Source organism: Pelophylax lessonae, assembly GCF_965119305.1.
Source record: "Pelophylax lessonae genome assembly, chromosome: 4".
In the NCBI taxonomy this organism is placed as follows: domain Eukaryota; kingdom Metazoa; phylum Chordata; class Amphibia; order Anura; family Ranidae; genus Pelophylax; species Pelophylax lessonae.
The window spans coordinates 593,757,336-593,783,643 of record NC_138771.1 but is presented as its reverse complement, the minus strand read 5'-3'; the positions used below and the strand labels follow the sequence as shown (position 1 = coordinate 593,783,643).

At 46.2% G+C, this 26,308-nt stretch overlaps 1 protein-coding gene across 1 annotated transcript in view; it reads right to left on the bottom strand.

Moving 5' to 3' along the window:
- The window catches only part of LOC309553201 (intercellular adhesion molecule 1-like), a 78,719-nt gene extending 71,964 nt beyond the window's left edge, over positions 1-6,755 (bottom strand). Inside the window, exon 1 of the mRNA XM_082254147.1 lies at positions 6,562-6,755. Within this exon, the coding sequence (XP_082110273.1) occupies positions 6,562-6,619 (58 nt within the window). The 5' untranslated portion in view covers positions 6,620-6,755. The remainder of the gene's footprint in view (positions 1-6,561) is intronic.
- Between the last annotated feature and the right edge of the window lie 19,553 nt (positions 6,756-26,308).

Below are 26,308 nucleotides of genomic sequence, written 5' to 3'. Positions count from 1 at the left end.
TGAGTATTTCAAAAACTGCTGATCTACTGGGATTTCATGCACAATAACCTCTAGGGTTTACAGAGAATGCTCCGAAAAAAAGGAAATATCCAGTGAGCGGCAGTTGTGTGGACAAAAATGCCTTGTTGATGTCAGGAGTCAGAGGAGAATGGGCAGACGTTGAGATGATAGAAAGGCAACAGTAACTCCAATGACCACTCATTACAACCAAGGTATGCAGAATACCATCTCTGAATGCACAACACATCGAAACTTGAAGCAGATGGGCTGCAGCAGCAGAAGACCACACCGGGTGCCACTCCTGTCAGCTAAGAACAGGAAACTGAGGGTCACCAAAATTGGAAAAACGTTGCCTGGTCTGCTGGGTCTCATTTTCAGCTGCGGCATTCAGATGGTAGGGTCATAAACAACATGAAAGCATGGATCCATCCTGCCTTGTATCAATGATTCAGGCTGATGGTGGTGTGGGGGATATTTTTGGGGGACATTTTCTTTGCACACTTTGGGCCCCTTAGTACCAATTGAGCATAGTTTAAACGCCGTGGCCTACCTGAGTATTGGTGCTGACCATGTCCATCCCTTTATGACTACAGTGTCCCCATCTTCTGATGGCTCCTTCCAGCAGGATAATGCATCATGTCACAAATCTCAAATCATCTCACCACTGGTTTCTTGAACATGACAATGAGTTCACTGTACTCCAATGACCTCCACAATCACCAGATCTCAATCTAATAGAGCACCTTTGGGATGTGGTGGAACGGGAGATTGGCACCATGGATGAGCAGCCAACAAATCTCCAGCAACTGTGTGATGCCATCATGTCACTTTGGACCAAAACCTCTGAGGAATGTTTCCAGCACCATGTTAAATCTATGCCACGCAGAAGTAAGACAGTTCTGAAGCAAAAGGGGGTCCAACCAGGTACTAGCAAGGTGTGCTTAATAAAGTGGCCGGTGAGTGTAACCCCTTCACGCCGACGTAACGCATATTTGTGTCCTTCGGCTTCAAGGGGTTGTACCGAGGTGATGCCTGCAGCTAAAGGCATCACCCCGGTACCATTTTTCAGAGCGGATGGTCGGCTTTCTTGTGACAAAAACCAATGCGGCTTAACAGTTTCCCCCTCCCGCCGCTCAGCCCGGGTCTTCTGTCCCACTGGGAGACGCGAGCGACCAGTCGAAAGATCCACACCGATGTCATGACAGCACTTCCGATTACTGGAGCCTTAAAGGCACCAGATTTACAAAAAAATTACAGTATTCAAAACAACCAAACTTGGCATTTTAAATACTTTCAAGTGCAGAGGAGGGATTTGGGGTCTTATTGTAAAAGACCCCCAATCCCTCCATAAAGATTACCTGTCACTGCCTATTACTGTCACAAGGGATGTTTACATTCTTTGTGACAGCAATAAAAGTGATCAAGAAAAAAAAATGTAAAGGTGCAGTGTAAAAACAAAAAAAAAATACAAGAAAATAAATAAGAAAAAAAAAAAAAATTTAATCGCCCCATCCCTCTGTGCTTGTGCGCAGAAGCGAACGCATACGTAAGTCGCGCCCGCAAATGTAAACAGTGTTCAAACCACACATGTGAAGTATCGCCGCAATCGTTAGAGAGAGAGACATAATTCTAGCACTAGACCTCCACTGTAACCAGGAGCGGACTGAGCGGTCGGGCACTTCCGCCCAGTTCAGAATTAATTCACCCGATGTTGTCTCTCGGAGCTACCAAGTAAGGGGCTACCAAGTAAGTAGGAGGAGGAGAGGGGCCCGGCGGCCGGTGCTACTTACGTGGAAGGAGGGGACCGGCACTGCCTACTTCATTCCTGCTCAGATGCAGGGCAGAGAGACAGCCTCGGCTAGAAGACTCCGCCCCCTCTCTTCAAAGCATAGATCACTGTATCTTGAAAAAAACAATCCCTCCTTCCATCTGGGCGATGGCAGAGAGAGGGACAGGAACGCCTCCAGTTCAGCAGCACACAAACTATGGCTGCTGAACTGGAGGGCATGTGAGATGAGGCGGAGCAGGGGGATGAGCCTGGAGCCGAGCTAGGTGAGGGGGAGGGGCCTGTCGATGAGGGGGAGGAGCCTGAAGACTAGGTAAAGGAGCCTGGAGCCAGGTGAGGCCAGGGGAGGAGCCGAGTGAGACAAGGGGGAGGAGCCTGGAGCTGAGTAAGAAGAGGGAGAGGAGCCTGGAGACGAGTGAAACCAGGGGGAGGGGCTCAGTGGCACCAGTACCACCACAGATGAAGATTTCTCCATACCATCTCTGGGAGGTAGGGCAAACTTTTATCTTCATGCTGTCAGAATCTGGCTGTGAATATCATTGTACCAGCCATTCCTTGTGCCATGCCCTCAGTTTCTGACCACCCCTTGTGCCGTGCCAACAGTCTCTGACCACCCCCTGTGCCATGCTCGCAGTCTCTGACCACCCCTTGTGCCATGCTTGCAGTCTCTGACCACCTCTTGTGCCATGCCCGCAGTCTCTGATCACTCCTGCCATGCCCGCAGTTTCTGACCACCCCTTGTGCCATGCCTGCAGTCTCTGACCACCCCTTGTGCCATGCTTGTAGTCTTTTACCACCCCTCGTGCCATGCCCGCAGTCTCTGACCGCCCCTTGTGCCATGCCTGCAGTCACTGACCGCCTCTCGTGCCATGCCCTCAGTTTCTGGCTGTCCGTTGTGCCATTCCCACAGTCTCTGACCACCCCTTGTGCCATGCTTGCAGTCTAACCACCCCTTGTGCCATGCTCACAGTCTCTGACCACCCCTTGTGCCCTGCTCGCAGTCTCCGACCGCCCCTTGTGCCATGCCTGCAGTCTTTTACCACCCCTTGTACCATGCCCGCAGTCTCTGACCGCCCCTTGTGCCATGCCCGCAGTCTCTGACCGCCCCTTGTGCCATGCCTGCAGTCACTGACTGCCTCTCGTGCCATGCCCTCAGTTTCTGGCTGTCCCTTGTGCCATGCCCACAGTCTCTGACCACCCCTTGTGCCATGCTTGCAGTCTAACCACCCCTTGTGCCATGCTCACAGTCTCTGACCACCCGTTGTGCCATGCTCGCAGTCTCCGACCGCCCCTTGTGCCATGCCTGCAGTCTTTTATCAACCCCTTGTGCCATGCCTGCAGTCTCTGACCGCCCCTTGTGCCATGCCCGCAGACCGCCCCTTGTGCCATGCCTGCAGTCACTGACCACCCCTTGTGCCATGTCCGCAGTCCCTGATTGTCCCTTGTGCCATGTCGGCAGTCTCTTATCATTCCTTGTGCCATGTATGCAGTCACTGACCATCTCTTGTGCCATGTATGCAGTCTCTGATCTTCTCTTGTGCCATGTATGCAGTCTCTGACCATCTCTTCTGCCATGTATACAGTCACTGACCATCTCTCTTGCCATGTATGCAGTCTCTGATTGTCTCTTCTGCCATATATGCCGTCTCTGACCATCTCTTCTTGCAATGTATGCAGTCACTGACCATCTCTTGTGCCATTTATGCAGTCTCTGATTGTCTCTTGTGCCATGTATGCAGTCACTGACCATCTCTTGTGCCATGTATGCAGTCTCTGACCATCCCTTGTGCCATGTATGCAGTCTCTGACCATCTCTTGTGCCATGTATGCCGTCTCTGACCATCTCTTGTGCCATGCATGCAGTCTCTGACCATCTCTTGTGCCATGTATGCAGTCTCTGACCATCCCTTGTGTCATGTATGCAGTCACTGACCATCTCTTGGGCCATTTATGCAGCCTCTTATTGTCTCTTGTGCCATTTATGCAGTCTCTAACCATCCCATGTGCCATGTCCACAGTCTCTGACCATCTCTTGTGCAATGTATGCAGTCTCTGACCATCTCTTGTGCATTATATGCAGTCTTTGTGGACAGTAATGTAAGGGGGAGCTCTATGGAGTCTTATGTAAAGGGGGCTGTGGTGACCAGAGACTCTTTTACATCAGAGTTTCCCTTTACACCAGAGTCCACAGCAAAGCCTCTTACATCAAAGTCCTTAGAGTTCTCCTTTACATCAGGGTCCACAATGTTCTCTTTTACATCAGGGTCCGCAGAGTTCCCACTTACACTGTAAAGAAAAACCCTGTGTTGGGTTTTATTACCCTGACCTTCATATAAATGGAGAAATATGTTTTTGGCCTTGGTTACTGTATACCTAAACACATTGCTAATCACACTAGTAACATGTGCGATTAACACAATATATAGCCTAAATATTGATATTTGCACTGTTTTGCACTGAAATTAGCCATTTTATGTAATTTTTTGAATTGTCTGTTAAAAATGTGGCTCTGTTAGTAAATTTTCGGACACCCTCTCAGTAAATTTCACGCAGGGGGGTTGACAACACTGCACCCCATTATAGTGCCCCCTCCCTCAACTATGTATCCTGAGTGCCGCTTGCCCATCTCCGGCGTCTGGGCCTGGCATAGCAGGTGCCGACACATAGAGGGGAGAGAGAAAAGCAGACACACGTCCGCTCTCCTCCCCTTCTTCTGGAGGAGGGATGTGGATGTGACTGGAGGTGGGACGTGGGTGTGGCTGGAGGCAGGGCAATGGTGTGGCTGGAGGCAGAACATTGGTGGGGTCTGGAAGGGGGCCCTTGATTTATTTTGCCCAGGGGCCCTGAGGCTTCTCAGTCTGCCCCTAACTGTAACTCTAAACAGGTAACCATTACATTTTTTTAAAATATCTCCTAGGAGATTTGAAGTACTGTAATTTTTTGCCATTCCACGAGTGTGTGCAATTTTAAAGCATGACACGTTAGGTATCTATTTACTCGGCGTAACATCATCTTTCACATTATACTAAGAACATGGACTAACTGTTTTGTCAGTGTGACAAAAAATATTGCAATGATCACCATTGTATACTCTAGGGTCTCTGCTAAAAAAAAAAAAAAAAAAAAAAAATATATATATATATATATATATATATATATATATATATATATATATATAATATTTGGGGATTATAAGTGCTGATTTTAACTTGTAAGCAACAAGAGTCAAAAAACTGCTTAGGTATAGTTACATAGTTACATAGTAGTTAAGGTTGAATAAAGACAACAGTCCATCCAGTTCAACCTGTGTAGGTGTGGAGGGGCATGAAGGGGTTAAACCCCCAGTAAATTGTGATTCTTTTGTAACAATTAGTCATGTACTGGGCAGCATGCTAAAGCTAACCATATACCCATGAATGTATTTTGTTCAGTCTGCAGTCTTAATGAAAAAAATCGAATAGGTTCCTCCATCCACACTAAGCAAGGTGGATGGACAAATCCCCTGTTGCTGCCATTGTATCCTGACAGCCGGTGCCACCAACTGTCGGACTCAGAATACACAACCAATGCCTGCATCTGATTGGATGCATGAGCTGTTCAGTTGATAATTTTCTGCTTGGCTTCTTTGATTTGCTATAAGGGCCACTCACTGACCACATTTCGTCCAGTTCATCAGGAACCAGATAAAATTAGCTTAGTGTATGGCCTGCTTGGTCATGTCATTCTGGGCATCTGAAGTCATCTATGAAAAGGACCTTTCCTGCAGTGAGTTGTCCGTTATCCACGTGTTCGTAAACCACTTTTTTCCAGATGCATTATGTTATACCCTTACTCTCACAGCCGAGAGTGACCTTGTGCAGTCACCTGACACAAAGGGTTCTATATGCTATGCAAAGCCCAAATATATGATAATGTCCAAATATCCAAATAACATTTAACATACATACATACACACACTTAGAGCATACCTGTAAAAAGGACCTTTTCTGCAGTGAGTTGTCCGTTATCCACATGTTCATAAAACAACTTTTTTCCACATGCTTTACTTAACTCTCACAGCCGAAATACTTCCTAACCCAAATTATGAACCTGCTGTATGACTGCACTATGGAAATTAGACTGTTAGCTCCACTGGTGCAGTAACCAGACATAAAGGGTTCTATTTGCTATGCAAAGCCCAATGTCATATTAATGTCTAACTATCCAAATAACATTTAACATACATACCACATACCCATACATTTATTTTGTTCAGTCTGCGGTCTTAATAAAAAAAAGTCTAATAGATTCCTCCATCCACACTAAACAAGGTGGATGGACAAATCTCCTTGTTGCTGCCATTGTATCCCGACAGCCGATGCCACCAACTGTTGGACTCAAAATTTGATTGGGTTCATGAGCTGTTCAGTTGATAATTTTTTGCCTGGCTTCTTTGATTAGCTAAAAGGGTCACTCACTGACCAAATTTCGTCCAGTTCATTAGGAACCAGATAAAATTTGCTTAGTGTATGGCCTGCTTGGTCATGTCATTCTGGGCATTTGAAGTCATCTATGAAAAGGACCTTTTCTGCAGAGAGTTGTCCGTTAACCACGTGTTCGTAAACCACTTTTTTCCAGATGCATTATGTTATACCCTTACTCTCACAGCCGAGAGTGACCTTGTGCAGTCACCTGACACAAAGGGTTCTATATGCTATGCAAAGCCCAAATATATGATAATGTCCAAGTATCCAAATAACATTTAACATACATACATATACACACTTAGAGCATACCTGTATAAACAAGGACAGCCCCATGGAATACAGCCAGAAGAACCCAATAGATTCCCATGGTGAGGTTTAACGCAGAGAATAAGCTCCAAGCTGTAATGTCGAAGACCCCGATGATGCAACAAGTCAGTTACTTTCTCTCTCTGATCCCCTGTCGTTGAGAATGCTGATATCTTGTGGTATGTCAAGGGAAATTAATGAACCTCACTTGTTTTCCTGTAACGCTGAACCTCCCCTTCACAGGTTTTATCTAACGGAAGTTTATTTATACTTCCATTTGCAAGGCTCCCTCTTCTTCGCTCACATTCTTATTGTCTATTCGTTTTGATACAGACAAGATTTTTTTCAGTTAGTGGTAAAAAATACAAATATAAAAAAAACATTTCCAGCTGAGAATTAGTGTAATCAGTGGGAGCGTAGGATGGCACTTCCTCAGCTTCTGCATGGCATTGACCTTACCCAGCGTGTACTTTGTAATACTTTGTCACTTGGTGAACGTACAAAGCTGTATTGTTAGCTTCCACTGGCTAGAACGTACGATTTGGAACCCTCGCCAGGATAGGGTGGGTAAATTTGGCCTTACACTATTCAAATTACAGCCAATTTCTTCTAAATCATTTGAAATTTGGGCTGTGGGTTTCCCTGCTGGCACTACCTGGCTCAAAAATTTTCAATTGATCTTTGTCAAAGAAGCTGGGTGGAAAATTGCTGACCAAACAATGAGTGCATCCAGTCTGATGCAGCCACTATTCAGGTATCCGGAAGCCGTAGGTCCTGCCAGCTGCTGAATACAAAAGCCAGTAGCAGGCCTGGGGACTAGGTCAAAACATTGGTCCGGGCATTTTAGACTGAGAAAGGAAAGGGAGGGGGCAGTTGTTCATGGGGGCGATTGCTGAAGGGGCACTGTGATATAAAGGGGACTGCCCTGTCAAGGGCCACTGTAATGATTACAGTGCAGTCCCCTTTATATCACAGTGCCCCTTTACATTAAGGTGCCCCTAGCAATCACTGCCTCCCATCATAGTGCCCCTTTACATTATGGTGCCCCTAGCAATCACAGCCCCCCCATCACAGTGCTCCTTGCAGTCACCCCCCCCCCCTTTCCTCTCTAATCACAGTGCCCGCTTTTACTCTCTGCCTCCCCTGCACAGTCTTACCTTCTGCAGGGCAGAGGCAGTATTCAGTCTGGGTGTCTTCTACAGGGTCTCCCGCTCCACCAATGATGTCATCCTATAAGCAGGGCAGGGGGCCAGGGGAGCTGCAGATCTGGATCATATTAACAAGCAAGTGATTACCCGCTTGCTAATATGAAAAGACTCCCACTCTTTGCGCAGATCTCCAGCTCCTCCTGCCCTCTGCTGATAAGATGACATCATTGGAAAAGGAAAAAGGAAACACATGTATGATTGCATAGCAGTAGGTGAGCAGCGACCACAGTCGCCGCTTACCTCCCCCGTTCATCAATAGGCCGCTCTTTTTAGGACATGCGTCCCAGGCCCAATAGGGAAATGCCTGTGGTGGCAGATTTCAGCGGACACATCTTAGCTGACATCCGCCCCTCAATAGAGGAGAGTGGGTGGCCCGATCAGGTCTGCCTAAAAAAAAACAGACAGGCGGACCTGATCGGTCCGATCGTGTGAAAGGAGCCTTAGGCAGCCCCCAGATGCTTTTGTTCATCTGTTGGTTGAACAAAAAAAAAAAAAAAATACCCAATTCCCCCATCCACACATTCAACATGGAAGGGGGAATCCTTCCCAGTGTGCCCTTGTACCCTGAAGAGAGATAACACCGCTCAGGCTAGTCAAAGTCCAGGATTCAAGGTGGGTGCTGAACCTCAGCTCCCCACCAGGAGAAGCATAAAAGAAGAAAATAGTCGTACACCACCACAGAATCCAATGAAGAAAAGTTCCTTTATTCACATAAGTGGTACAAGGTACAGCAGGGTAGGACAGTAGACGCATTTCACATGACTGCTATGTGCTTGTTCACTACCTAGTGAACAAGCACGTAGCAGTTGTGTGTAACACGTCTACTGTCCTGCTGTACCTTGTACCACTTATGTGAATAAAGGAACATTTCTTCATTGGATTCCGTGGTGGTGTGCGACTATTTTCTTCTTTTATGCCCTTGTACCTTTCTGCCAAAAAGCACTGATCAGTGCTGCTGGCTATAATCGAGCAGGAGAAATCTGACAGCGCGGGTGTACAAAGGTCAATCGGTATATCACCTTGTATACAACCACCTTGCCTATACATGGATCAAAATTATACCAATCCCTGCCTCACTGACCAGTAAGTAGTCTAGGGAGCCCAGCCCCAACCCCATACCATGCGTTGCTGTATGTCACAATACTGTGTGCATTACTGCAGCAGTAGTGTGGATGGGCCTTTATACTACATGTACAGTGCCTTGCGAAAGTATTCGGCCCCCTTGAACTTTGCGACCTTTTGCCACATTTCAGGCTTCAAACATAAAAATATAAGACTGTAATTTTTTGTGAAGAATCAACAACAAGTGGGACACAATCATGAAGTGGAACGAAATTTATTGGATATTTCAAACTTTGTTAACAAATAAAAAACTGAAAAATTGGGCGTGCAAAATTATTCAGCCCCTTTACTTTCAGTGCAGCAAACTCTCTCCAGATGTTCAGTGAGGATCTCTGAATGATCCAATGTTGACCTAAATGACTAATGATGATAAATAGAATCCACCTGTGTGTAATCAAGTCTCCGTATAAATGCACCTGCACTGTGATAGTCTCAGAGGTCCGTTTAAAGCGCAGAGAGCATCATGAAGAACAAGGAACACACCAGGCAGGTCCGAGATACTGTTGTGGAGAAGTTTAAAGCCAGATTTGGATACAAAAGATTTCCCAAGCTTTAAACATCCCAAGGAGCACTGTGCAAGAGATAATATTGAAATGGAAGGAGTATCAGACCACTGCAAATCTACGAAGACCTGGCCGTCCCTCTAAACTTTCAGCTCATGCAAGGAGCAGACTGATCAGAGATGCAGCCAAGAGGCCCATGATCACTCTGGATGAACTGCAGAGATCTACAACTGAGGTGGGAGACTCTGTCCATAGGACAACAATCAGTCGTATACTACACAAATCTGACCTTTATGGAAGAGTGGCAAGAAGAAAACCATTTCTTAAAGATATTCATAAAAAGTGTCGTTTAAAGTTTGCCACAAGCCACCTGGGAGACACACCAAACATGTGGAAGAAGGTGCTCTGGTCAGATGAAACCAAAATCGAACTTTTTGGCAACAATGCAAAACGTTATGTTTGGCGTAAAAGCAACACAGCTCATCACCCTGAACACACCATCCCCACTGTCAAACATGGTGGTGGCAGCATCATGGTTTGGGCCTGCTTTTCTTCAGCAGGGACAGGGAAGATGGTTAAAATTGATGGGAAGATGGATGGAGCCAAATACAGGACCATGGAAGAAAACCTGATGGAGTCTGCAAAAGACTGGAGACTGGGACGGAGATTGTCTTCCAACAAGACAATGATCCAAAACATAACATAAAGCAAAATCTACAATGGAATGGTTCACAAATAAACATATCCAGGTGTTAGAATGGCCAAGTCAAAGTCCAGACCTGAATCCAATCGAGAATCTGTGGAAAGAACTGAAAACTGCTGTTCACAAACACTCTCCATCCAACCTCACTGAGCTCGAGCTGTTTTGCAAGGAGGAATGGGCAAAAATTTCAGTCTCTCGATGTGCAAAACTGATAGAGACATACCTCAAGCGACTTACAGCTGTAATCGCAGCAAAAGGTGGCGCTACAAAGTATTAACTTAAGGGGGCTGAATAATTTTGCACGCCCAATTTTTCAGTTTTTTATTTGTTAAAGTTTGAAATATCCAATAAATTTTGTTCCACTTCATGATTGTGTCCCACTTGTTGTTGATTCTTCACAAAAAATTACAGTTTTATATCTTTATGTTTTAAGCCTGAAATGTGGCAAAAGTTCGCAAAGCTCAAGGGGGCCAAATACTTTCGCAAGGCACTGTAGTCCACCATTTCTACTCGATGTTGTGATCACATAGATACAGCATTTAATACATGTACAGTTACTCCATATTTCTCATTTACAAAGCTGATGATTCTGCAGCCCAGTCTACAAATGTGCCAAAAATATTGTATAATCCATTACTACATGGGAGATTGGTAGGGACACTGCAGCGCAGTGACTAGAGCCCATTCTGTCCCAGTATTCCTTGCTAACCACTTTACATAGAGGAGTCCATTTATTCCAGTGAAATCTGATTGGCTACTATGGGCACCAAAATGTCTTTGTTAATAAGGCTACATTCACATGGGTGTAAAAGTTGTACTGATCTTATCACACATATTTTTTTAGCACAAAAGTTCCCGCGTAATGATCAGTAAATACTTGTGTAAAATTGTCCTGTTTTTTTTCTTTCCAGTACCTGCATCTGGCATACATGATTAGGGTATTACAGAGGCATACACCCAATCATTAATAACGCCAAAACCTCCCATTTACATACTGTATATCTGACTCTGAATAAATAACGAATGACACCAGTCTGGGGAAAATTCGGCCTTATAGGCCATTTTATTAACAAATAAACAAAATAAAATAGAAACTATCCATAATCTTCTTCCACATGTGAAACAGGCACCTCCATCCCTATTCTAGACAATGAAGGGGAGGATATAAGGGACTTAACATAAGACAAATAACAAAGGAGTAAAATACAATAAAATAATTAATAAAAATAATATGTTTATTACAACATAATTGCATTGGTAATGGCAATTACATACATGCATACATTACATGCATATATTACATTACATACATACATTACATTACATACATACATTACATGCATACATTACATTATATACATACATTACATTACATACATACATTACATTACATACATGCATACATTACATTACTTACAAGCATACATTACATACATACATTACATACATGTATACAATACATTACATACATACATTACATTACATACATACATTACATTACATACATGTATAAATTACATACATACATTACATTACATACATGTATAAATTACATACATACATTACTTTACATACATGTATACATTACATACATGCATACATTACATTACATACATGTATACATTACATACATACATTACATTACATACAAGCATACATTACATTACATACATGTATACACTACATACATGTATGTAACTGCCATTACCAATGCAATTAGTAAACATATTATTTTAATGTATTATTTTATTGTATTTTACTTCTTCTTTTTTTTTTTCCTTATAGTCCCTTATATCCTCCCCTTCATTGTCAACACAAAATAAAAAGTATTTAGCCTAATTTCTCTTAAAAACTGGACAGGGCTCAGTGACACTTACCGTTCTGTCACTTCTGTGGATGGTGGCTTTCTTTGCATTTAAAAATTGTGCCTCCCGACGCTTAGACGCCACTGCGCATGTGCCGTCTGCCCGAGAATAGCCGAGCGTGTTCGGGTTTTTCCGAGCAGCGGCGCCTGCGCAGTGTGCCTTTCGGGAGCTGGCAGCAGCCATTTTTTTTTCAGGTGCCAATACGGCGATGCCTTCACCCAGTCCCAGGGCAGGGGGACCTGGCAGCACCTGCTGGTGTGACTCGTTCGGATCGGACTCCACTGATGTGAACCATGTGAGTAACTAATTGCGACTCACAGTCTGCGAGCTGTGATGGCCGCACGGCGCCCCTGTTTCCCATGGTGCCCTGTGCGGCCACACAGCTCGCACACCCCAAAGGCCGTCCCTGCCCGTAACATAAAGGTTGCTTGTCTTGGGAGGCACCAAAAAACCAATGAAAACTGTGTGTCAGCGTCAATACTTAAAAGGTCCCCAGCCGCGCAACGGGGACAAACACACTTCACCACAGACAGGGCCATCTTTACCATAGGGCAAAAAGGGGCATTTGCCCAGGGCCCTGTCATTGTTGGGGGCCCAAAAAGCTGCTGCCCCTGGAGCCTTGAATAGTTCTGTAGCGGTCAATTAAGCTGTCCCGTCCTCCCCTGTTTGCTGTTGCACAAGACAGACACAGAGAGGAGAAGGACAGTTGCGGGCTCTATGTGTAAGAGCTGGCTCAGCTGACAGGGAGTGAGGCAGAGCATCTCTCCGTGCTTCCCCCTCCTCCCTCCTCCCTCCTCCCCCCTCCTCTTCTCAGAGTTCAATAGCACAAAACGTGAAGTGTTGTGGCTGCTCTGATAGGCGGAGACTGCACTGTGTGTGTGATGGGAAAAGAGCACGAGCACACACATAACAGAACTGTGCAGGCAGCATCTCTGCACTGACTGTGAGGAGGAGAACTGTGAGTGGAATGGGGTGCATTTGTGAAAAGAGGTGAGAACTGTAAAGGGGTGGGGGGTGCATAGGTGGCTGTAGACATGGGGGGAAGGGATACAGATGTGGCTGTAGACATGGGGGGAAGGGATACAAAGGTGGCTGTAGACATGGGGGGAAGGGATACAGAGGTGGCTGTAGACATGGGGGGAAGGGATACAGAGGTGGCTGTGGACATTTGGGGTACTAAAATGTTTTCCTGCTGTGAATATTTCCCCAGATCTAGCTGCCTGCATGACATGGGACATCCTTCAGAACAGACAGGTTAGCTAACTAAAGTGAGAGAAAAGTTTTATAATGGTTAGACTTCAGCTTTAAAACCATGTTGCCTCATGTAAAAGGTTTAAAACTGCCATTTATTTCCCTGTAATCATTTATTCTCCTGAATATTTCCATGCAGAACTGTCTTGAGAAAGCCACACAATTTAGGAACCCATAAAAACATGATTTGGCTTTGTAGCATTCTATGTAAACTGGATAAACTAGATAGAAAATAGAAAAAAAAAAAGTGCAGATCTGTTTGATTTCCAATCCAATTCAACCCTGTGACACACTAAACTAGTTCAATGGTTTTCATTTTCAGTGGCTGTGGACATGGGGGGTACAGAGGTGGCTGTGGACAGGGGGGATGTAGAGGTGAGTTTGGACAGGGGGGGTACAGAGGTGACGGGGGGGGGGGTACAGAGGTGGCTGTGAACAGGGGGGTACAGAGGTGGCTGTGGACAGGGAGGGTACAGAGGCCGCTGTGGACAGGGGGGGGGGGTGTAGAGGCAGCTTTGGACGGGGGGGGTACAGAGGTGGCTGTGGACAGGGGAGGGATACAGAGGTGGACAGGGGAGGGATACAGAGGTGGCTGTGGACAGGGGAGGGATACAGAGGTGGCTGTGGACAGGGGAGGGATACAGAGGTGGCTGTGGACAGGGGAGGGATACAGAGGTGGCTGTGGACAGGGGAGGGATACAGAGGTGTCTGTGGACAGGGGAGGGATACAGAGGTGGCTGTGGTCAGGGGAGGGATACAGAGGTGGACAGGGGAGGGATACAGAGGTGGCTGTGGACAGGGGAGGGATACAGAGGTGGCTGTGGACAGGGGAAGGATACAGAGATGGACAGTGTGACGAGACCCTTGCTCGCCCTGTCCGCTCTCCCGACACTCCTCTGTTTCTAGTCAGTCAGCTTGCAGATCGCATCGTCTGATGGTTCGGTCAACCAAGGATCCGGGATCCGAACTACAGCTATGTGCCGTTCGGAATCCATTAGAACAAAACACCAAGCAGGCTGTATGTAAGTTCAAGCAGGAAGACAATTTATTGGAAGAACACAGCACACTTTATACAGAAAGTGAAATATCCATGCAAATGAGGGCTTGAAATGAGTCAACAGGGATTGGTCAGATAGCTTTGACCAATGCAAATGAGGGCTTGAAAATGAGTCAGTAGTGATTGGTCAGATAACTTTGACCAATGCAAGGAGACAGAAGCCCCAGGGGGCAATCAATGTACACAATAGTCAGACACAGAACAATGGTTGTCTAACGAGCCCTGAATACACATTACTCTGTGTCAATACCTCCCTTAGCAGACAACAGGTGCGGTCATTAGCATTAGCCCACCTGACAATAGTTGAATGGGGAGCCACCCCCAGACAGTCCGGCTCCTCAGAACTTCCTGGGATGACCATATTAGGAATGGGCTTCCTGCTCAGAAACCTCATGGCAAAGGGAACAATTGACCTTGCTGACAAAAATGAAGCAATTCAACCCCTCACCCATCTGTCCTTAAATTCCAGTGATGGTGAACACCATCACAGACAGGGATACAGAGGTGGCTTTGGACAGGGGAGGGATAGAGAGATGGACAGGGATACAGAGGTGGCTTTGGACAGGGGAGGGATACAGAGGTTGCTGTGGACAGGGGAGGGATACAGAGGTGGACAGGGGAGGGATAGAGAGATGGACAGGGATACAGAGGTGGCTGTGGACAGGGGAAGGATACAGAGGTGGCTGTGGACAGGGGAGGGATACAGAGGTGGACAGGGGAGGGATACAGAGGTGGCTGTGGACAGGGGAGGGATACAGAGGTGGACAGGGGAGGGATACAGAGGTGGCTGTGGACAGGGGAGGGATACAGAGGTGGCTGTGGACAGGGGAGGGATACAGAGGTGGACAGGGGAGGGATACAGAGGTGGCTGTGGACAGGGGAGGGATACAGAGGTGGCTGTGGACAGGGGAGGGATACAGAGGTGGCTGTGGACAGGGGAGGGATACAGAGGTGGACAGGGGAGGGATACAGATGTGGCTGTGGTCAGGGGAGGGATACAGAGGTGGACAGGGGAAGGATACAGAGGTGGCTGTGGACAGGGGAGGGATACAGAGGTGGACAGGGGAGGGATACAGAGGTGGCTGTGGACAGGTGGGTGAACAGAGGTGGCTGTAGACAGAGGAGGTACAGTGGAGGCTGCGGAAAGGGGAGGGGGAGAGCATAGGTGGCTGTGGACGGGGGGGGTACAGTGGTGGTGGCTGTGGAAAGGGCGGTGGCAGTGGAGGCTGTGGACAGGAGGGGTGGCTGTGCATGGGGGGGTACAGAGGTGGCTGTGGAAGGGAGGGTACAGAGGTGGCTGTAGATGGGGGGGGTACAGAGGTGGCTGTGAACAAGGGGGGTACAGAGGTGGCTGTGAACAAGTGGGGTACAGAGGTGGCTGTGAACAAGGGGGGTACAGAGGTGTCTGTGGACAGGGGAGGGATACAGAGGTGGCTGTGGACAGGTGGGTACAGAGTATGTGGTTGTTTTTTGGGGTAGACAGCGAAATTGCATGGTCAGGGGGGCCCAAGAAAATGCTTGCCCAGGGTCCAAACAATATTAAAGACGGCCCTGACCACAGATACCTCCTTGTTACCACTTCCCCATTTATCCACCATTAACCGGGATACACTGGAGTGGGCTAAACTTTAGATGGGTCACCCTATGAACTTTTCATTGTTTCCTCCAAAGACCCCAACTGCCAAACCATTAGTTTTTTATTTACTTACTTACTATTTTTTTCTTTTTAAAAAAAAAAAAAAAAACAACCATTGAAAACACGCACCAGGGCGGGAGGGTGGAGATTCTTGCTTGATCCGCATTCCAAAAGGGTTCTGCTGAACGCAATAATCTGCCCCTTGCATTACTCTACCTATAGCCAGACCTATCCATATTCTGACCAATCCCAAAAACTGACCTGCCCATGATCCCAGCTAGTTAACCCCTTGAACTGACCAGTATCCCTGTCTCCCCTATCATGAGGCCCTATGCTTATTTCATTTTTTTGCTTCCGGCCTGTCTGTACGTTTATATGTCCTTAGATGCAGATTTTTAGAATTTTGTTTAATGGATCTGAATAAAGTGTATGTTTTGTGTAAATATCTCCATTGAAAGCAATGCGGTGCGTTCAGATCCGTAAAAAAAAAAAATCTGCCTGTTTTTTTTTTTTTAAGGCTGTGTTGTGAATGAAGCCTTAGAGTAACTCTACTTTGTTGGGAAAAAAATGCCCTCTAAGTTATCTATGTACAGTGCAAGGATTTTAACAAACTTTTGCTGCAGATTCCTACCTTTTGTTATTCTAAAGAAATAGCTGTTTGTTTGTCTGTGTGTAACCAGGTGCAGTCTATTTTCTTCACTGCAGGTGGCGCTCACCCGTAACGGCAATGCATGTGGAGGAGTAAGTCAAGAGGAGCCTCGTTCTTTTATGATCTCTTCAGTCACAGAGAGGCGACATCCGATTTGATGCTGGCATCCCATGTGGCTTTGGCCGCCATCTTGGGTCAGGCAGAGTCATTTAAAACCCTGGCTCCCGGGTTTGGTGCGTATTTCATGAGTGGACAGAGTAAGGACAGGTCACCCCTTTGTCAGGGACAGTGCTAGTATGCGGGAGATGTTCCAGACGAGATGTTCATGGAAGCCTCCCCACTAGGGTATTGACCGGCCAGGCCTCATTCCAATCCTCGAGAGAGATGCGATGCTGCTGGCGCACCTGAAACCTACTGCTACCACTCATCTCTGTACATTCTGTGAGTGTGCCTGGTTGGGTTGTCTTCCTGCCAGGCTTGTTGTATATTATTATTGTATATTATTGAACTTCTATTTCAATACAGTTATATTTTCTGCAACTGGACTCTGCTGTCACACTGCACCTTGCTACATGTATCCATGTGCAAAATAAATGCGAATTGGAGTGACCTAATTATTACCAATCAGCAGCTGCCCTTACAGTTTTCTAATGAGGAAAGTGGAATGGTCAGCATTCCTTTAGACATGATTTACCTTTTGGGAGTATCTCACCAAAAATGATATTTCTGTTGCAGGGGATGCCCAAAATTATACTTAGTGTAGAAATCAGTAAGCCAATTATACAAGCAGGAAATTACATTTTTTTGGGGGGTGTTCTGCACACCAACTGTGTACAGAACGCCTCCAGGTTGCTATATTGCATTGTATTTTACAGAATATTACAGCACTGCAGATTGAAAAGGAAAGGTCATTTTTAATAACATTAAAGTAAAATATGACTTTTTGCATAGACCAACACAAAGTGGCACATAATTGTAAAGTGAAAATAATAAATGGTTTTCAAATTGTTTTACAAATAAATATCTTAAAAGTGTGGCATGCATTTGTATTCAGCCTCCTATAGGGCTCTTTCACATGGGCGTTCCGATCAGATCCCCCTGTCAGTTTTTTTTTAGGGCTGATCGGATGCCCATTCAGCCCTATGGAGCAGCGGATGTCACGGGGGACATGTCCACTGACACCCGCTGCCATCCGCATCCGATCCTGTCCGTGAAATCCGGACGGATGGAAACCCTATTTTCCATCCGTCCTTGGGATCGGATGAGAGCGGACAGGCGGTCCGCTCTTATCCGATCCCCCATAGAGAGCAGCAGGGGCTGTGACACCTCCCTCTCCGCACTGCAAGCGGAGACGGAGCTGTCATCCGCCGGCTCAGTGGGGATCGGCGGATCGATCCCCGCTGAGCAGAACGGATCCGCCTATGGAGGCGGACCGTGTGAAAGAGCCCTTACTCTGATACCCCTAACTAAAATCTAAAGGAACCAACTGCCTTCAGAAGTCACCTAATTAGTAAATAGAGTCCACCTGTATGTAATTTAATCTCATATGTAATACAGCTGTTCTGTGAAGCCCTCAGAGGTCTGTTAGAGAACCTTAGTGAACAAACCGCATCATGAAGGCCAAGTGTAAATTTTTGTTTATTAAAAATCTTACGAACATACAGCATAATAAAAACATATATACATATGTACAGAATAAATACAGAGCCATGACTAAGGCACCCCGGATGTAATCCTCAACCTCATCATAACCCCTAACAAACCAAACCCCCTTTTACCCCAACTATTTGTAGAAAAAATGCCAAAACACAATTGTTGGAGTAAAACTTTGGCCATAACGGGCATTGATTAAAACCGAACAAAATATAACAAACATTCCTTAAAACAGGAACCAAAATAATAATACAATAACAAGAAACATGAGGGTGCCCATTTTGGAGGCACCAAGTATCAATTATCCACTTTGCATCTGCATAACTACTTACCCGGTCCCCAGCCGCACCACACTGGCTCAGGGACGACCTCAACATTCTGCAGATACCTCACAATTTTAACCTACTAGTTAACCCACCATTAACTGGCATTCCACAGGTGACTCCATACCTTAGATGGGTCCCTAAACTGATAAGCACAGCAGTTTTTTTTAAACTAGATAAATACAATGGTGCGCTACTCAAAATGTGAACAATATCATGATCAATAATCACCAGTGGAACATAGAACAGAGTGAATAAATTAGGGTCCTTTCACACGAGCGCTCCGATCAGATCGGATGCTCCATGCATCCCTATGGGGCAGCGGATGTCAGCGGAGACATGTCCACTGAAACTCGCTGCCATCCGCATCCGATCCTGTCCGGGAAATCCGGACGGATGGAAACCCTATTTTCCATCCGTCCAGGGGATTGGATCGGATAGGATCGGATGAGAGCGGACAGGCGGTCCACTCTCATCTGATTCCCCCATATAGATGCATGGGGCTCTGACACCTCCCTCTCCGCACACAGAAAAAAAGTTTAAAAATTATTGTAATGAATTCAATGGGTGAAATAAAGTCTATAACACATACAGTGGTGATCGAAAGTTTGGGCACCCCAGGTAAAAATTTGTATTAATGTGCATAAAGAAGCCAAGGAAAGATGGAAAAATCTCCAAAAGGAATCAAATTACAGATTAGACATTCTTATAATATGTCAACAAAAGTTAGATTTTATTTCCATCATTGACACTTTCAAAATTACAGAAAACAAAAAAAAATGGCGTCTGCGAAAGTTTGGGCAGAATTTATAGCATGTACTGCCCCCTTTGCAAGGCTGAGACCTGCCAGTGTCATGGATTGTTCTCAATCATCGTCTGGGAAGACCAGGTGATGTCAATCTCAAAGGTTTTAAATGCCCAGACTCATCTGACCTTGCCCCAACAATCAGCACCATGGTATCTTCTAAGCAGTTGTCTAGAAAACTGAAACTGAAAATAGTTGACGCTCACAAAGCTGGAGAAGGCTATAAGAAGATAGCAAAGCGTTTTCAGTTGTCAATATCCTCTGTTTGGAATGTAATTAAGAAATGGCAGTCATCAGGAACAGTGGAAGTTAAAGCAAGATCTGGAAGACCAAGAAAAATATCAGACAGAACAGCTCGCAGGATTGTGAGAAAAACAATTCAAAACCCACGTTTGACTGCACGATCCCTCCAGAAAGATCTGGCAGACACTGGAGTTGTGGTACACTATTCCACTATAAAGAGATACTTGTACAAATATGGTCTTCATGGAAGAGTCATCAGAACAAAACCTCTTCTACGTCCTCACCACAAAAATCAGCGTTTGAACTTTGCAAATGAACATATAGACAAGCCTGATGCATTTTGGAAACAAGTTTTGTGGACCGATGAAGTTAAAATTTAACTTTTTGGCTGGAATGAGCAAAGGTACGTTTGGAGAAGGGGCACAGAATTTAATTAAAAGAACCTCTGTCCAACTGTTAAGCATGGGGGTGGATCAATCATGCTTTCGGGTTGTATTGCAGCCAGTGGCACAGGGAACATCTCACGAGTAGAAGGAAAAATGGATTCAATAACATTTCAGCAAATTTTGGATGGTAACTTGATGCCATCTGTGAAAAAGCTGAAGTTAAAGAGAGGATGGCTTCTACAAATGGATAATGATCCTAAATACACCTCGAAATCCACGGGGGATTACATCAAGAGGCATAAACTGAAGGTTTTGCCATGGCCTTTATAATCTCCTGACCTCAACATAATTGAAAATCTATAGATAGGACTTAAAAGAGCAGTGCATGACAGACAGCCCAGAAATCTCAAAGAACTGGAAGACTTTTGTAAGGAAGAATGGGCAAAGCTACCTCAAACAAGAATTGAAAGACTCTTGGCTGGCTACAAAAAGCGTTTACAAGCTGTGATACTTGCCAAAGGGGGCAGTACAAGATATTAACTCTGCAGGGTGCCTAAGTAGCTGGTGACAACCACTTCACCAGCTACTTAGGCACCGCTACATTTGGGAGCTTGTTCCCGGACGTCTGCCCTAGAGTAACCTGCCAGCAATAAGCCCTAGCAACCGGTGTTGCAAAGAGCCAGAGAGCACTGCTTTGTTCGAAAAACCACAGAGGGACTAAACCGGGGAAGGACTTGTGTGCTCTGCCCATTTGTGACTGTCATTGCAAAAACTCAAGTGCTGTTGTCCATAGCAATCAGCGGAGCTGCCTTTCAAGTTCAAGTTATTGCTGCCCTGCTTACCCATCTGACCCAGTTGACCCAGTTGCCCCAACTGCAGCTGGGACAGACACTTGTGCTTAAACCTGCTATTCAGTAACTTTTACCATGTACTGTCATCCGTGGCAACCATGGCGAGCGACCGTGCCCATGGATTACAAATAAGTCCAGCGATCTGCTAAGGCTGAACATTGTCACTTTATTCTCCAAACTCTGGCTTCGGGACTGTTTTAAGTGTTTTCCTTTCATTGAGGCATGGGCTAAAAACATTATTGTTGCTATCGGCAACCACTGGGAAATTCAGCAGTCATCTGCTCACAGTTGCTCGGGCACAGTTAGCAGTGACGTGGCCATACAAGTCCTGCTAGCATCAGTGTGCCTGCAAACTTCAGTACAGTCAAGGAGTTACAGCAGTGCACGTGGGAAAAGGCCTGCTAATCAGCTTTGCAGACGCCAGCCTGTCTGGAAATGAGGGGGCGGAGCCACGCCCTAAAGGAGACCCAGCATTCGCCTGCTAGTGGAGAGAGGGAAGAGCAAGATGGTGGAGTGTGCTTGTGTGTTTCCAGCGTTGACCTGGTTGTGCGATCTGCAGAAGCAGACGCTGGTGGACACCGGTGTTCGGTTGGAGCATCATGGAGGATTCGCCCTCGGGAGGGGGGGGGGGGGTCGAGAGGACAGAGCGACTGTGTCTGCTGTGTCCAGAATGCCAGGTGCCAACCGCGGTGGTCAGTGCCTGGATCCGGTGCGAGCACTGCGATGAGCTGCTCACCTGGCTAGTAGCCAGCTAGCAGGGGCTACAATGCTACATTGTGGACCTGCAGTCAGGACTGTGTCTACCACAGCCAGGGAAGTCCCGGAAGGTCAGAGCCGGCCTTGGATTATCTGCGAAAGGCGGGGTCGATTCTGAGCCTGGTGATTCCTATGCAAAGGTGCTAGGTAAAAGCATATATTGCTCTTTCTGCTTATCAGGGGAGACTAATCTGTTAGGTTGCCTGTTACATGTTTCCAGGTGTGATTCACTGGGTCTGACGGAGTGTCCCCACTGTATCCAATGGGGGAGCTTGTTGGACGGTGGTGGAAACCTAGCCAGTGACACATTGGTTTTCGTGGGAGTCTCAGTGGGTGGGCACCCTTGCAGTGCATCCTGGGATTACTCATAAAAGCCAGGGGGACATGTGGCAGGGCGTCTTTGGCGGGAAGCAGAGTCCAAGGAGGAGGCTGATGGCTTGTCTCTACTCCTGAAGCAAGAGGAAAGTGGTCTTAGGCAGTCGGCCTAGTGAACCAGGTGTGGAGCTGAGCTGCAGAGGATCCAGTGAGGCTGACAGTGGAGCTGCTGGCAGAAATCTTCTGGGAAAAACAGTGTCAGTGAGTACCAGGGGACTTGCCAAAGGGTCTGCCCAGGAAGGGGGACCACTCCAGTGAAGTCAGAGGATCAAGGGCCAGCTCACACAGAATGTCAGAGTAAAAGGGTGCAGTTTAGAACCCTGAAGAGTAGGGACAAAGGGGGTGCTAAGTAGGACCCTGAAGAGGGATACACAGTACAGTACAGTTCATCTAATTCTCCTTCACTGCAGTAACAAGGTGAAGCAGCGGCCTTGCCACACTCAGCGTTATATTGAATTTCCAGCAATTGTGCATAGTTTATATAGTTGGAGTATCCCTTCCCCTATCCAAGTTCTCAAATAAATCAACCAAAAACCAAAACCCCTAGACTGTTTTATGACTGAGCCAAGCACTTTGAATATGTTACATTGCCAAGTTGTTGCTATGGGTAACCTGTAACCAGCAGCTCTCATGGGAGTAGTGCTACATATAACAGACCGTCCACCACCCAGACCAGAGCAGCTGAGTTTAAGCAGTGGGTCAGGAGGGCCCACAACGCTTGTGTGCTGCCAGGAAAAGGGAAGCCAAGAAAACTGCCCAGGTTTTCCAGATTCCATCAGGAAATTCAGTGCAGAGTTGCTCTGGAGTGGAGTCTGAACTACCCCTATGTCCCTCCTGACACTATGGATGTCACTGAGAGTTCCCAGGGAGAGTGGGAGGATGACCTAGTGTGGGAGTACATGCACATTCTCAAACCCCCTGTGGGTGCCAAACTGTGAGGAGACCTGGGCCTGGTTTCAGGACATTTTGAGGGAATGGAGGCTGGGAAGAGCAATCTACAAAGACAGAGTGGTGGTCGTGAAAGCAGGACAGCCTGCTGGGAGCCACTTTGTCTCCATAAGAGAAGCTGAGGGAAGCAGGAGGAGACTGCCTGATACGCATTTCTATGCGTGAGGGACTGCTGGAGTGTGCAGCTCACCATTTGACATTGTTACATGGACTTCTGAGAAGATTGCAGCTTGTGTTGCTTCTCTGATTACATTCGGGACTAGGCTGATCTGCCACCTTGATTTGTGCCAGTTTGAGGAACATACCCTACTGAGGAACTTTGGGTGAATCCTAGTTCTGCTTTAACTCCTTAAGAAGCCTGAAAGTCTGGGGAGGGGCCCTTCCCACCAGGAACTCCAAAGAGAACTGTTTACTTTTCACTTCCTTAGCTTTTCTGTCAGCAGGATAGTAATGCCCTGCTGACAGCACTAAAACAGAAAAAAGTAATGTGTTTGATTTAATGTTAGTTTCTTTCTGTCGGCAGGATAATAACCCCCCTCCCAACAGAAAGTATGTACAGTTAGTTGGTAGAGATAGGATGGTGTTTTGTTCTTTTTGTTGTTCCTTTCTGTTGCAGATTTCCAGCATGGACGGTTGTCTTTTCTGCTCGGGATGGAGTCAAGATTTTCTTAAGGGTCTTTTCTTAAGAGTGGGGGGGGGGGGGGGGTGCTCTGGTCTATGATGTACAGTGTTGTTGTTGTATCTGGCGGATACATAGGGATCTGTAGTTAGGAATGTGTATATATGATTGTACAGACAATAATGTCTATTTTCTACTTGGTATTTTTATTTGTACCTAGCCCTGTCTCAGTTTATTCCGTTTCCCCCTACCAAAACTGTATTTATATGGGATGACCTTGCATCTTTTTTTCAAATTCTCCAACCAAGGGACTGGACTGGCTGGACATTGGGGGTGGGGTTAGTATAGCACCCTCTAGTGCTAGAATTGTAGATAGGTTTTCTTTAGTGTAGGTACATTTTTTCCAAGCCTGTCTGTGTTTTTGTTTTCTGGGTTGGGCAGAAATCCAGGGAGAGCTGTATGACTCATAGGCAGCATTACTGAGACCTCCCCCCTATTTCTAGAATGTACTGGAACTTTCTAGAAAGATGAGAGAGAAACTAAGGTGGAGCTGCCTGGAGTATTCTGAGGGCCTTGACCAATCCCCAACTTGGATTGGTAGGGGGAAGGCCCCCTGAAATACTCAGGGGTCTGCCAGTGGGGGGGTGTTGTGATCGGGTGGAAGCTGGGGATGGAGTGTAAGGCTGTCAGGGACTTTGAGGGAGCTCCCCAATCTAGGCTTGTGAGCCAACAGGACCCTCTCAAGACACACAGAGGTGTCCTGGACAGGAGGCACTGGGAGCAAGGAGAGGACAGCAGGAGAACACTGCCGAGCAAGTCTCCAGGAGCAACAAGAACAGCCAAGAGGGCTGGTGAGAGACACACAGTCATGAGGTCTGGGAGGCACGCCTGAGAAGACTTAGATGGAGCAGCCTGGGATTTGCGCAGAGCCAGTCAGGAGGACTGTGTTGGTATGGGCAGTGGAAAGAGGCAGATGCAACCAGGAGGGCTGGCAGGGCCTGAAGAGGTGGTACTGGGAGCAGAAGCCACATGTTGGACAGCTAACACAATTGACTACCTATTTTGCTACACCATAGGGGTCCCTGCCTGCAAAGGGCATTTGCTTTGGGCCTGACAAAGTCAGTGTCAGGTCCTCACAACAGTGCTAGCTGGTCCTGGGTCTGCAAGCAAGTGTTTGCTGGATGTAGAAGAGAAGAGAATAAATACACTGGAGTGTATATAGTTGAAAGTCCTCACAAAGTTAATCAATCAAATGGGCATCCCATATTAACCCTTCCCTATCCAAGTTAATTTCCCCTAATAAAAAAACAAACAAAGCTGCAAGGACTGTTTCTTGTCTCTGGAGTGTCTGAAAATCCATGTGACTGGCTGTACAGGGTGGGAGACGACCACTTCACCAGCGGCCCCTACTGGGGCACCACTACACAAGGAACACACCAGAGAGGTCAGGGATAAAGATGTGGCAACGTTTAAAGCAGAGTTAGGTTATAAAAAAATATCCCAAGCTTTGAACATCTCACGGGGCACTGTTCAATTCATCATCTGAAAATGGTATGGCACAACTGAAAACCTACCAAGACATGGCAGTCCACCTAAAGTTACAGGTCAGGCAAGGAGTGAATTAATCAAAGAAGCAGCCAAGAGGCCCATGGTAACTCTGGAGGAGCTGCAGAGATCCACAGCTCAGGTGGGAGAATCTGGCCACAGGACAACTATTAGTAGTGCACTCCACAAATCTGGCCTTTATGGAAGAGTTACAAGAAGAAAGCAACTGTTGAAAGAAAGCTATAAGTAGTCCCATTTATAGTTTACAAGTAACAACGTGGGGGGACACAGCAAACAAGAAAGAAGGTGCTCTGGTCAGATGAGACCAAAATTGAACTTTTTGGCCGAAAAGCAAAATGCTATGTATTCTGACTCCAACTGTCGTAATAGTGAATTATCCCTTGCTGAGACCTATGCCTGGCCTGTATAAGCAGATATAATCACCGCGGACAGCCGTTATCAGATAGCTGAACTCACCAAAACACTTTTTTCCATCCATGAGATATTTATTGACTACAACAGTTACAGCAGACAACAAGATGTGGCAGAGGATTGAAAGATCATATTTTGCAGGTCAAAACATGCTAATGTATTCCTGGATGTGAGACATGTGCATGAAAGGCTTATACAGAAGTGGCCATCTCTTATCCCAAAGCATAGCGAAGCAGGAACAGGAAATACATGACAAAATGGGTGGAGCAGAGAGAATAAAACAGGAAAAGATGATGCTATAACCAAAATAACCACAAGATGGCAGTATAAAAACCAATTATACAAACATTACCATAACTATGCATTACATTTTACACAAGTGTAACAGCAGACTATGTGTGGCGGAAAACTAACATGACACACCACCCTGAACTCACCATCCACACTGTGAAACATGGTGGTGGCAGAATCATGTTGTGGGGAAGCTTTTCTTCAGCAGGGACAGGAAGCTGGTCAGAGTTGATGGGAAGGTGGATGTAGCCAAATACAGGGCAATTTTAGAAGAAGAGACTGGGGCGGAGGTTCACCTTCCAGCAGGAAAACAACCATAAACATACAGCCAAAGCTACAAACGGAATGGTTAAGATTAAAGCATATTCATGTGTTAGAATGGCCCAGTCAAAGTCCAGACCTAAATCCATTTGAGAATCTGTGGTAAGACTTAAATATTGCTGTTCACAGACACTCTCCAACCAACCTGACCAAGCTTAAGCTATTTTGCAAAGAAGAATGGGCAAAAATTCTCCAGATGTGCAAAACT